The sequence below is a fragment of the Mirounga leonina genome, unplaced genomic scaffold (assembly GCF_011800145.1).
Source record: "Mirounga leonina isolate KUSES-001 unplaced genomic scaffold, KU_Mleo_1.0 Mir_175, whole genome shotgun sequence".
Lineage (NCBI taxonomy): Eukaryota > Metazoa > Chordata > Mammalia > Carnivora > Phocidae > Mirounga > Mirounga leonina.
Genome location: NW_023270453.1, coordinates 20,045,231 through 20,058,697, shown reverse-complemented (window position 1 = coordinate 20,058,697; position 13,467 = coordinate 20,045,231). Strand labels below are relative to the sequence as shown.

General features: G+C 46.1%; 1 protein-coding gene across 1 annotated transcript in view; it reads right to left on the bottom strand.

Annotated features, from left to right (window-relative positions):
• The window catches only part of ADARB2 (adenosine deaminase RNA specific B2 (inactive)), a 139,649-nt gene that overhangs the window by 6,215 nt on the left and 119,967 nt on the right, over positions 1–13,467 (bottom strand). Inside the window, exon 8 of the mRNA XM_035022452.1 lies at positions 9,144–9,325. Coding sequence (XP_034878343.1) covers positions 9,144–9,325 — 182 coding nt within the window. The remainder of the gene's footprint in view (positions 1–9,143; positions 9,326–13,467) is intronic.

The window sequence follows — 13,467 nt, the reverse complement described above, 5'->3', positions numbered from 1 at the left end:
CCCTCTGGCACCACAGTTGGCGGGAGAGGGGGGTTCCTGTGGCTATAGCCACGTGGACGTCTCTTCTCGGCCTGTGGCCGGGGAGGGAAGCCTAGCGCGGCTGTATCTGGGGGATGATGTGGTCGGCCTCTGTCGGGGGGATCTAGGTTTGGAAACTTCCTCAGCAGAGAAAGCCCAAGACAGGATGAGAGAAAAGGTGTCCCTGAAAGGTGGTGCATCCAGGTGAGGACCAGGTCCACGGCCATTCTTCCTTAGTGATTTCTGTAGTGATTATCCCACCGTCTTGGAAGGAAGCCTGATCTCCACAAACACCTTCCCCATCAGAACCATCACCAGTAAGATCTGTGCAGCTCATCTGTCAGCGAACCACACCGCATGCGGTCATTCATCCTCTATGGAACATTCTAGACACGTCTTGTATCTCAGAGTAGATATGTGGGGGACCAAGCAGGTCTCCACCAGCCATCGACACACGTACTCTGCCACGATGACAAATACACAGAGGCGTCTCCATGACGATTGTCTGACATTTGATTTAGTGACTTAGTGATTCACACGACAGTGTGAATACAGTGAACCTGACCTAGGTCTTGCTCAGATTTCACATCTGTCACTTAACGGCAGTGTGGCCTTGGATCGGTTAATGAACCTACCGACTCCTGCTGCCACTGCCTTCACCGCAGTGCAATTACCACCACGGCCACGGCCACCGCTGCCACGACTGTGAGGACCGCTCCCGCCAGCGGTGCTTCTGTGCCAGACTGTGGCCGCCTCGGCACGGCTCCCGTCACCGTGAGTCCTACACCGCCCAACTGGCACGACCACCATGGCTAAGCAATGGGAGCGGATTCACTATCCGTCTGTGAAAGTGACTTCCGTGACGGCTTATCTAGCTATGAAAAGATGCCTTATTTTGAAAAAACCCTCACACGCCTCTTTTTGAAAAGCAGTATATGGGAGACGTAGTAACATTTCTTTAGATAGCTAGTGGGTCTAAGGTATTTAAAGTTTAATTCACTTTCTCCAAGTTAAGTGTACATAGGACATCCAGGAATATGATTTTTATAGGACGTGAGGCAAGTCCGTATCTCAGGGCAGCACTGCATCAAGGCTGTGAAATGGACGACCCCTCCCCCGGTCTGACCGGCGGGCGGGTGGGGTGGTGGCTGCCGTGGCTGGAAGCCAGTGTTGAGTGTGTGCGTGCCATGCAAGGGAAGGCTCTGGCAGCACCTGCTCCGGAGGCTGGAGCCTCTTCCTGTAATGAGAGTTTTCCCCACTGATTTTCAGGGGCTTCCTTCCTGGAGTCAATAGGAATGTGGCCTTATCTGTGAAAATAAATGACTGTGGTGTGTGGTCCTCACAGTTTAAAATGCATGGGCTCACAGGACAACCCTGAAAGGGGCGAAATTTCCTCTGTGGCAGGAAAAAATTTGAATATTTCATTTTATAATCTGAGAGTGACATGGTTCTTGGTCCCTGTAAGAATTGTCATAACTTTGAAAGACATGGGACAAGGGGACTGTGGTCATGTTTTCCTCATATTATGCAGTTTTCATTACTGTAGTATCCAAACTATAGTAATAAGCCAAGTTTTATACTGGAAAAAATGTGGATTATTTTCATCACTCTTTATTGTGCTTTATCCATTTGGGGTTATTTTCCTTATGCCCAAATAACATAATTAATGTCTCCTTTGGTGCAAGTCTGCTGGATTTGCATTAGCTCTGTTTCTGTCTGTCTGGACTATTGTCTTGCCCTCATTTTAATTTTTAAATTTTTATTTATTTTAAAAAAAGATTTATCTATTATTTTAGAGAGAGAGAGAGAGAAAACACGTGTGCACATGACAAGTGGGGGAGGGGCAGAGGGAGCGTGAGAGAGAATCCCAAGCAGGCTGTACACCTAGAGCAGAGCCCAACACGGGGCTCGATCCCATGACCCTGAGATCATGTCCTGAGCCAAAATCAAGAGTCAGATGCTCAACCGACTGAGCTACCCCAGTACCCCTTGCCCCCATTTTTAAAGGATACTTTTACTTGGTCTGGGATTTTAGGTAGAGATTAGTTTTCTATCAGCATCTTAGAGATACTGTTTCATTTTTTCTTATCTTCCAAGAATCAGCGGTGAGTCTGATTTGGACCCTCTGGAGCTGCTCTTTTGTGTTCTGACGGCTTTGACGACTTTTTGTCTTTTTGTTTGTTCTGCTTTGTGTGGTAGCTATTTTCCTGCTGGGAGGAGGATTTAAGAAGGTTCTTCTTGGGCCACACGATGCTTCTTAGATCTGTATTGATGCTTGTCACCTGTCTTGGGGAGCTACTACTTATTACCTCTTTACACACCGTGCCTGCTCCATTTCTTCTCCCTGCTCCTGGAGCAGGTTATATCTTGGGTATATCAGACTTTCTCACTCCGTCTCTGACCTCCTTGTGTTTTCCCCCTGGGATGGTTACTTTCACGTGTCAGCCTGGTTGGCCTGTGGTGCGCAGCTGGTTCATCAAACATGAACCAGACGTCGCTGTGAGGGTGCATTCAGGTGTGATGGACGTTGCCTTCGGTGCACGTGGAGGGGAAAGATGACCCTGCATGTGCAGTGGCCTCATACAATCAGGTGACGGCCTCAGGAGCAGAGACTCCAGCTCCTGAAGACGATGGAGTTCTGCCTGCATGCTCTCTGTGGACACGGCTGCAGCACCGTCTCCTGCTGGAATTCCCAGCCTGCTGGCCTGCCCACCGACATTAGACTGGCCAGCCCTGCACACATGGGAGCCAGTGGCTTCAACTACATCTCCTTCTATTGGGAAAATGAATATACCCTAGTGCTGCTGTTCTCTGGAGAACCCCAACTAATACACCTTCTTTCTGTTTCTGTGCTGCATTCTGGATACTTTCTTCAGGGGAGTGTTCCAATTTACTAATTCTCTCCTCAGCTGTGTTTATTTTATTATTTTAAAAATAAATTTAAAAATTATTTTATTTATTTGAGAGAGAGAGCACATCCGGGGTGGAGGGAGAGGCAGAAGGAGAGGGAGAAACAGGCTCCCAGCTAAACAGGGAGCCTGATGTGGGGTTTGATCCCAGGACCCCGGGATCCTGACCTGAGCCAAAGGCAGATGCTCAACGACTGAGCCACGCAGGTGCCCCATCCTCAGCTGTGTTTAATTTGCTACTAAACCTATCCCCTGTCACACAAATTGTTTTATTTTCCTCTGCAATTCCTATTTGGCTCTTTCCTTTTCTTTCTTTTTTTTTTTTTTTTGGCTTCTATCTCTCCCCCTGTATTTTCCCTCTTGTTTTTTTAAATCTCTTTTTCCATTGTGAGCATGGTTATACCAAAGTCTGTCCAGGAGCAGTGCTTTCTGACATCATGGGTTTTCTCCACTGTGTGTCTGCTGGGTTTTGTTAAAATGGTCTTCTCCTGTGCCTGCTTGGTCTTTGCGGTGTGTCAGTGCTGAATTTCCAGATTTTTTGTAGCATTCTTTTGATCCAGCTCTTAGTAGGATCGTCTCTGTGTGAATTTAGGAATGGAGACAGTTTCAGGCTGCTCTGTGAACCCTCCTGCTTACTCGGGGTTCAGACTTAGTCCTAATTTAATCCATGTGCGGCAGCTGCAGCCTGCCTCCATCCTGAACCCTGGAGACTCTGCCCCAATTCTGCCCCCCCGATCCTCCCCTGCATCCCCCCCACCCACATCATTCCCTCTTCCTGCAGGACTTCACTCTGATGCCACCGGTGGGGTCTGACCCTCTGACTGAGGGTTGAAGGTCACTTTTAGTCTCTTCTGTGCTTTGTTTTTCTACAAAGTGTTTTCATTTTGTCTATCTGCCTTCCCCACTGCAGTGTCGTCTCCCTGGGCTATGGGGTTTCAGCCGTTTGGTTCACTGCTCTATTCCCAGTGCATAACTGTCCTGGGCACATCATCAGCAATCAATATACATTTGCTGAATGATTAAATAAGTGTATGGATTATGTTGACCAACTTCTTGGTGTTTGGATAAATGAAATGTATTGACAACGGAAGTATTTTCCCTAAATGGTAAAAATTTCAATATAATTAAGGTTGGTGTTCAAATACTTTTGTGTAACAGTTTCTTAAAATCGTGGTAGAAATTAAATGTAACTTAACTTAATATACAACAAGTATTTTTGAAAGAACTCCTCAGAAAATGAAAACAAGGTTTTTCTATAATTTTAAATTTATCATAAGCCATCTAATTTGCAGAGGGAAATCAGTGCTAATCTATGGAAATGTCTTATTAAATATTTCTTTGTTGAATTTAGCATTTTGGTCTTCATGCAGATATTAGGATTGCCTTTAGATTATTCCAGTAAGATTTATAATAAATTTTTTTCTACCAAATATTCCTTCAAGGGCACAAGAGATAAATTTCTACTTCTAAGAACTCTAAGACAAAGGAGCTGCTCAGATATATTTTTAAGCTCATGTGTTTTATCCTAAACATTTATGAAAAATTTATAGGTTATTCCATAATAAACCTGTGCTTATTTTATTTTTTTAAAGATTTATTTGAGAGAGAGAGAGATAGTGAGAGAGAACATGAGCAGGGGGTGGGGGCAGAAGGAGAGGGAGAAGCAGACTACCCCCTGAGCAAGGAGCCCAATGTGGGACTCGATCCCAGGACCCTGAGATCATGACCTGAGCCGAAGGCAGACGCTTAATGGACTGAGCCACCCAGGCGCCCTAGGGCTTATTTTAATATAAAAATAATTTTGCCTATTAGTTACCATCTGCATAAAAACAATGTTTGCTACTACCCCACTGGGTTGTTTTGCAAGATACTATTAATGATCATTAACTTCAGAAATTTCTCCTGAATTAAAGAGACTTGCCTTTCCATATTGGATTCTACAGTTTAATATGACAATACTTTGGAGATTGGAACTCACAAAAATGTGGGTATGCATGTCGACAGACCTCCTTCTCCATCCCACCCACTACCACTCCTTGAGGAGAGGAGTCTAGAGTGCAGGAAGTAGGTGGTGTTGGGCAGGACATTTCAATGAACTCAGCTGCTTGAGAAACATGGAGTCTGAAGAGGCTCTGACCCACCAGTGACCCATTTTACTCCTTCAGGAAGATGCACGCTGGGGAGGAAGACAGCCGATGCTCTGCTTGTCAAGATCCTGTGATTCCCATCATGCAAACGTAAACCAGGGTCTGAGCCAACTCAGGGCTCTAACATCCGATTCTCTGGGTTCATCTCTCGGATTTCGTGTTCGTTGCCAGGACCTTGCCATGGGCTATAAAGTTTTATGTTCAGTGTGAACTAAGACTGTTCAGCGCTGAACACCAGATCCAGTAAATACGCCGCTAGTAGGAGCAAAGAACTTGTGTATCCCACCCAGATTTCTCTTTTTCCTGATGAAGAAAAATGAAACTTACCTTGAGGTTGGAAGCACAGACAAACCAGACCCTCTGCCCAGCAGAGTAGCCTCAAAGTCACTTTCTACTTCTCTTAATGTTTTTCTAACAAGATGAGTATTCAGAGCATAGATTTTTATTATCATCATCACCTTTTTCTCGTCGTATTCAATATGCCGAGAAAGACTGAAGGCAAGTTCCTTTAGGGGAGCCACTCTCATCCAGTGATGTGATGTGCCAAAGGGCTCGGGGTGTATAGCAGCCATGGTGTGGGTGTCCGTCCTCACATTCTGCCCAGAGGTGTAGGCTGGTCTGTGCAGAATGCTTCAAGATATCTTTGGAGGACATTAATATGCATCCTACAACCGTGTCAGTAGGGTATCTTTTTCAGCTCGGCTGCTTCTTATTAACCCAGAGCTGATTGAGCCCCAGCTAAACAGCGGGACTTTCTGCGAGTACGTGGGCTTCATCTTCTCAGGCAATTTTGCAAACTGACCTTGAGGGAATCTTCAAGCAGATTTCATGGGCTTGTTTGAGTGTGCTTTTCATTACTCTCCTTATACAAGATCTCTCTGTCTCTCTTTTGTTGCAAAAAAATCCTGATGATTTCCTTTCAAAATTTGCATGATTGGTTTTTAAATATCCATCAAAAGCAGAGCAGTTCTTGCAGCTAAGCGTGTGCAGGTGAGACACCACGGTTTAGGCTTATTTGCATCTCTGCAATAACAAAAGCTGTATTTTCAGTATGGACTGAAATGTCTAGTTAAATTGTCCTGGTTTTAAGTAGGGGTGCGTGTCACCCGGGGGTGGGGGTTCACGTGGGAGTCTCAGGCGCATTGCCATCAGGTACGCCACTTGATGATTTCAGGTGTTCTGAATTTCTCTAATTGAGCTTTTTTTAAAAAAAATTTACTGCTTTTATACTTATAATTCAAAATTCCTGTTTTTATCTGTTTACATGTTCCCAGTTGAACATAAAATTTTTAAAAAGCTTTGCAAGAATGGATGGCCATTCTGTGTGGCACCCAAAGGCTGGATGAAAACCAGCCCCCTCATGGGAAAGGTGAGAACAGATGAGAATTCTTGTAAGTTTAATGTAGAGACTGAAGAACCTCAGTGAGGTTTGTGGGGCACCCGAGTTGGGAACATTGGATTTAGCATGAAACCAGTAGGTCTAGGACTTTGGGTCTGCTCCAGAGCTGTGCTGGCTGTTCAGCCATAAGAAGTAAGTGTTCTTGGGATGCTTGGGTGGCTCAGTTGGTGAAGTGTCTGCCTTCGACCCAGGTCATGATCTCGGTCCTGGGATGGAGTCCCCCATCGGGCTCCCTGCTCAGTGGGGAGTCTGCTTCTCCCTCTGTCCCTCCCCCTGCTCATGCTCTCTCTCTCTCTGTGTCAAATAAATAAATAAATAAAATCTTTAAAAAAAGTATTCTTTGCCACTTTGAGAAAAAAAGGAAAAATGAAAGAAAGCTTGAAATTGAGCCAAAGTGATATTTTATCAGAATTCCTAAAATTACCAACTGTTTAAAAAATAAATGTAATTTTATAGACTTTGAATTTGAGGCAAATGTTTGCGCCTCTCCTGTGACCCTTGATGAGCTGGGAGTGAGTGTCCCCGGCTGGCCCCGCTGGGTCGGTTTGCCTCTCCTACACCATTCGTCATGAGTTAGATTCTATCACCTCTTCCGCTAGTCTTGTTTTGCATTATTAATCTTTATGGGATTAAAAATATGGACATCTGTTAAATGGTGCTGCAGGTCATGGGATGCAGTGTGGGGTGTTGAAAGGGCTTAGCTGTGTCATCGAGCTGAGTTTAAATCCTTGCCCCACGTCCATAGTTTCGAGGAGTCTGTTCCCACATCTGTAACATGGAGATTGTTGGTTGGTGGGACGCCATCTTCGTGATGCTGAGAAGGACCTTCCCTTCTGTAGCTGACGTAGTCACTCTCAGCAAGAGGCTCGGGTGCTGTGTTCTCCCTGCGCCATGCAGACCGGGCCCCTCGGGTGCTCGCCCCCCAGCACGACCACCTGCAGGCCCACCATCGTCCAGAGTCGGTTGTGATTCGGGGCTGGGGACCCTGCAACGCTGGACCAGGCGATGGGCTGCATCCAAAGGCAGCCTTTTGAGCAAGGATGGTGGTGAGGAAATCCTGCCTTGCTGATGTTGTTTTCTCAGCCCCTGGGACGGTGGCGAAGGACTAACCCCTTCCATGACCGAGCAAGCCTGGGGACAGTAGCGCAAGTGAAATTCTAAAAGATGGTGCTGTTTGGTGTTTCTGGACAGAATCTGTGACCTTGTCTCCAATGGCCTCACTGAGGTGCGCTGACTTTGACTCTAAGTCCCCTCACTGGACACATCATGCCCCTGGACTCTAACATGGTCCCAGGGATGTGAGGACGGGTGACACGGGCTGACACAGTTAATCTTGGACCTGCTGCCTGAGGGCCACTCATACTCCTGTGGCAGCAGAGAGGTGGCTCTCAGCATGGGGTCTAGGATCTTGGGCATAGGCTCTCACATATAAAGGAAGGCCTGCGGTGTAATAAAGCGGGGACCTGGGTGGTCAGCCAGCCCCCAGCCCGCAGGTTGTTCCCAGAGCAGCAGAGAGTCGGTGAGTCTAAGAGACAAAGGGAATGGATGTGGAGGTGTCTTCTTCAACACTTGCTCAGTTGTTCTCACTCCCAGCCCCATGGGGCACTATTATCACCCTGATTTTATAATTTAGAACAATTTGAGAATCCTGGGAATAAATCTTAGGCCCGAGTCTGAGCCACAACACTGAACACCTCTTTTATTTTCCTCTTTCTCTCTCAGGTGATATGGCCCAAGACTGAAGCCAGCCAGCCCTGCTCCTTCCCAGGAAAGCTATTCCCGCTTCCTGAAGACATCTGCCTGGGGTTGCAGGGCGGCCTCCGGCAGTCCCTTCAGGATGCTGTCCTGCCCAAGCAAGGGAATCCCCCTCTGCATGCGCTGTTTCCTCCAGGCCTCTGGTGAGGCTCATTCTCAGGAACCAGGAAAGGGTCTGTGATGTGGAGACCAGTGGTCACCACAGGCATTCCCCTCCAAAATGCCGAGATCAGGACTCGATCCTTCCCAGTGTACAGAACGTGATGGATTTCAAAGCGCTTCCTGGCCATGTGACTCTTGATCCTTACAACCGGCTGTGTGCCGGGCGGCCTAGGAGTTGGCCGTCCCCATTTTGCTGTGGGGACACTGAGGCTCCGGAGGTCTGGTGCTATGGACACAGGCAGTGTGGGAAGTAGGATAGATGCTCAGTGCTTGCTGGATTACCTTGTTGCCTCTGAGATGTGCCTTCTGAATCCCTTGTGCGAGGGGGGCACGGGGACCCCGAGTCCTGCAAGCACTCGGGGCAGCCTGTGGGCCTGCGCTGTCCACCCTCCATGTTACTGCTCCTGACCCAGCTGCCCTTCATCAGAGGTGCTGCCCGCGGAGCGGAGCGGGACGGGTATGTCGTCCTGTTGGGCCCGCGCGTGATGGTTCCCTCAGTCACTGTGATGGTGTGACCCGGTTCTGTGCTGTGTCCTGTTCTGCGTCCACCTCAGAATGCTGCCCATTCCTACATTCAGGATGCACGGTAACCTTCCTCTCTTTTAAAGTTTTGTGTTATTGTAATTTTGCTCACTAAATCGTAAATATTTAAGCCAGCGGCCAACATGGGTAAAATCTGCCAGAGTTAGGACACATGGGGCTGGCCGATGAGACGGCACTGGTTGCGTGTCTATGGGGACGGAGTTTTCTTACCGCTGAGGAGGGGCTGGTTGTGTCGGTACGAGGCTGGCAGCTGGCCGATGTCCTCGGTCCGGAGGCTCATGACCCGGGAGAGGTGGCCGGTGTGGTGCAGACTGCCCACGATGATGCTGTGCAGGTACACAGGCTCAATGAAGTGGCAGAGCAGTGCACCCTGCAGTCCCAGCACGTTCCACCTGCAAGGAGAGGGCGTCAGTGCGGGGCTCACCTGCGCGGGCAGGCCCCCCCGAGTGGCCTCCCTCCCCACCCACCTGGGGGCGGGCTGTGCGCAGCCCCGGTCCCTGCCTTCCCGCCCTGTGGCTGTGCTGCCCGACCCAGCAGAGAGGCCACCAGCTCGGGCAGCTCCAGTTCTGAGCCCCTAACTGCCGTGCGCGCCGCTGACGGGGGCCCTGCATTTCCTTTTCTAGAAGATGACTTGTTAGATGGAGTGGAAGCTATATATTCTCGCAGGGACTTGAAATTAAAAAAAAAAAAAGACACTCTGTCCCCAAAACGAATCTAAATTTTCCTTTACGTTAGCTGGGAAATATCAGAAATGGAGTTTATTTCAGTTTAGGGAAGAATACTTTCTTCTTTTGTCCTCAGCAGTTAGAACAACCTGCTGTGTCATTAAATGACATTAATAAGTGACCCTGTTTTGCTCCGAGGAAGATTTTGATTTTAGAAGCCCAGATCCCACACGAAGGACAGGGCCGTCCTTCTCTGAAAGAAATAGAGCCCTGGGCAAGTGTTTTTCTTCTGCAAGCAAAGATGACAGCAGCATTTTAAGATTGTTTTTGCCCCTAAACTTGGGTGGTACAAGGTTACATCCATCTGTCTGAGGCAACATTTCGTGGTTTCCACTGTAAATAACGTGTTTAAAACCCAGCCTCCATCAGCAGCGAACATTATGCAGCTAATTTCTTACATCATTGTTCTTTTCATTAATTAACGTTTCTCCGCTGTTAGGGCAATCATTGTGGTGCTTCCATGCCGTACATTTCTTTTCATGATTAATAAGGAACCATTATATTTCCCTTTCCTGAAGCAGTCAATTAACACAGAATGCTTTCCATTAATTACTGAATGTTTAAAACCAGCATGCCCTACCTGGAGAGCAATCTGCTCTGCGAACTGGCAACACCGATTGCTTTAAAAAGTTCTCTTTAAATTTTATTCCGAAAACACAAACAATTTAGCTGGTGATATTAATTTGCCTCAGAAGCATTGCGGTGAATGGGAGACATGTTTTAATCTCATGCAAGAAAAGGCAACCATCTGGCGGGGGAGAATCGAGAGAGCGAGTCTCCTACCCTCTCCACAAACGCAGGTCATTAAAGTAATGTGTTCATCTACATAAAACTCAAACGGAATATAAAAGGTAATATTTATATACAAACAATTTAGTCCTACAATTTGAACAGTCATTGGTTTTATGAAACATTTACTTTAGTCTATCAGATTTGCATAACTTCACTTAAAAAGTAATTATGGTCATTTCTGTAAGTCACCTCATTTCTTTCAGAAAGGACTGAAACTGCTGTCCTTTGGAGATTCATATATATATGATTTTACCAAAGTAAATGTCAAAAAGTTTTGAAGGAGTGGACTTCCTGAAAGCAACACAAGAACTTCGCACTGGTTATAGGGACCCGTCACTTGGTGATACGCCCCCACCCAGACTTTCGCTCGCACCCGACGGTATCAGCTGACAGGCCGACTGGGGCGCTCAGGAGGCTGCCTGTCCCTCACTTCTCACTGATGAAGTACAGAATTTCAACAAAATCCCGGAGAGGACTTTTTTGGTATGTGAGCTTTTTGTGGAAGGAACGCCTGTGTTTTTGAGTGGTGATTGAGGGATTGGGTTCCTTCCCTTAAATCTGAGACCAGTATTTCTAGGCAGTACTAAAAAGTGAAGAAAAACCCAATAAAGTCACTTCCTCTAGTATTTTGGATACCTCCTTGTTGGATTTGAAGAAACTGGGAAATTATGCCAAGAAAAAGAGAAAGAGCAAGTTAGCGGTAAGTCTATTTCACTATGAAAGTGTTTGGTATTGGTTTTTAAGTGCACACTTGATTACTGGCAGACATGCAGGCTTCCTTGTGTTTGCACGTGTGGATGAACACAGGTGCTCTTGCAGCGAAAGTCACGGACGCAGTCAGTCTGCAGGGATGATGCTAAGTTACCGTCAGTGGCCAAGGGCTCTGTGGTGCAGGCAGCCCAGGTGCGTCTGTTCTATCTCTGACCATTAGTGAAGTGTGACTTAAAATCAGAGAAATGGACATTTCCCCCATCGATAACAAAGCACTCGCCCGAAGTATGCCAAGTCTTGAACAATAAAATTAGTATTCCCAGAAGAGACAGCGCTGTTCTTTAGGCCATTCAGGTGTTGGCTTTGAACAAAACTTCTGGAATGTATTTGAGTGGTTCTGATTCTGTGGGATTGTCTAAAAACAAATAACTTCTATATCTGGCTTCCTCTTAATAACCTTTATAATAAAGAGAAAATCAATCTTCTCCTTGTCTGGCTATAGGAGTTTAAACTTATTCAGCTAACATGATCAATAAAACCAAATGTCTTCCTGAATATAAACTGGTGAATTTTCAGTGTTTGGGATTGAATGAAAATACCTCTCCTTTTGTTCAAACAGCTGATATTTCTGCAATGTTGACAGAGGAAAAAAAAAATCCCATGTCTGGTTTTCAATATAGATAATCCCTTAATAAATATATTTCTGTCTGTCAATCATGGAAATACCAAAGATAAGTGGAGGAGAGATCTTGGAGAAAAGCTGCCTTTCTTTAACCAAGAGATGCAGTCTCCTTGCTCAGTTTGAATCTTGGCCTCTAAGGATGAGCAGAAATAGTCACAGGGTGAGCCCTACCTCAGATGGCCACTACCAGTGTGCCCCTGGCACATAAGACAGGGACAGCGATTCCCATTATATGTTTTGGACAGTTGGGGTTCTTGCTTATTGTTTTTGCCACCTTGATGTGGCCCTTCAGGGTGATATAACTCTCCTAAATTACAGTGAAGTCTATGGTACAGTCTTCAAGTGCCATCAAAATATATACTTACTTGGCATAGAAACAGACACCTAGATCAATGGAACAGAACAGAGCCCAGAAATAAACCCATGCTTATATGGTCAATTAATGTACAATAAAGGATCTAAGAATATACAATGGGGCAAGGACAGTCTCTTCAACAAATGGTGTTGGGAAAACTGGACAGCCATATGCAGAAGAATGAAACTGGACCTTTTTCTCACACATACACAAAAATAAACTTGAAATGGATTAAAGACTTGAATGTAGGACCTGGAATCAGGTCTTACATTTGTGATAACTTGGATGAATCTTGAAGGTATTATCCTAAGTGAAATAAGTCAGACAGAGAAAGACAAATACTGTATGATCTCACTTCTAAGTGAAATATAGAAAAGCTGAACTCATAGAAACAGAGTAGTAGAGTGGTTACCAGGGGCTGAAGGGCGTGGGGGAACTAGGGAGATATTGGCTAAAGCATACGAATTTTCAGTTATAAGAAAGATTAGTTTGGGTATCAAATTATAGCATGGAGACTATATTTAATAATTATTATATACTTGAAAATTGCTAGGAGTAGATCTTGAGTGTTCTCACCACAAAAAAGAAATGGTAACTATGTGACCTGCTGGTGGTGTTAGCTAAAGCTTCGGTGGTAATCATGTTGCAATATGTAAATGTATCAGCAACACTTTCTACACAAACTTACATAATACTCTATGTCATTTACATCTCCATAAAGTGGGTGGGGATACATACTTACTTCACTTTTTTCTTCATCTGTAGGAAAATTTGCCCATTATCTGAAAGTATAGCCATACCCAACTGGGAAAAATCCCATCTGTGCTCCATCTGTGAAGTCCAAACTGGGGGGCAGGAGGCATGATAGAGACCCAGTGTTCCCCATTCTGCCAGAATGACTCCAGCGTTGCAGCCTAGGAGTGGTTTCCAGCTTTGGTGCACTTTGGGCTCATGTGGGGGGCTCTGAGAATCTTTTGGTGCCAAGTCCCCCCAGACTCTGATGTCATGGGTCCAGGGTGCAGCCCGGCACCCACCTTTCCAATGCCGCAAATGATTCTGATGTGAGCCAGGGCGAGAACCTTCTGCTGTAAGGCAGTCGGCACAGATTTTGGAGTCAGAAACTCAAGTCAAATCCCAGTCCTGACACCAGTTAGCTGTGTTCCCTTTGACCACTTTGCTGCTACCCTGGACAACAGTCTACGGCAGTGGTCCTCAAAGTGTGGTGCCTGGACCAGCTGTATCTGCATCACCTGAGACTTGATAGAGATG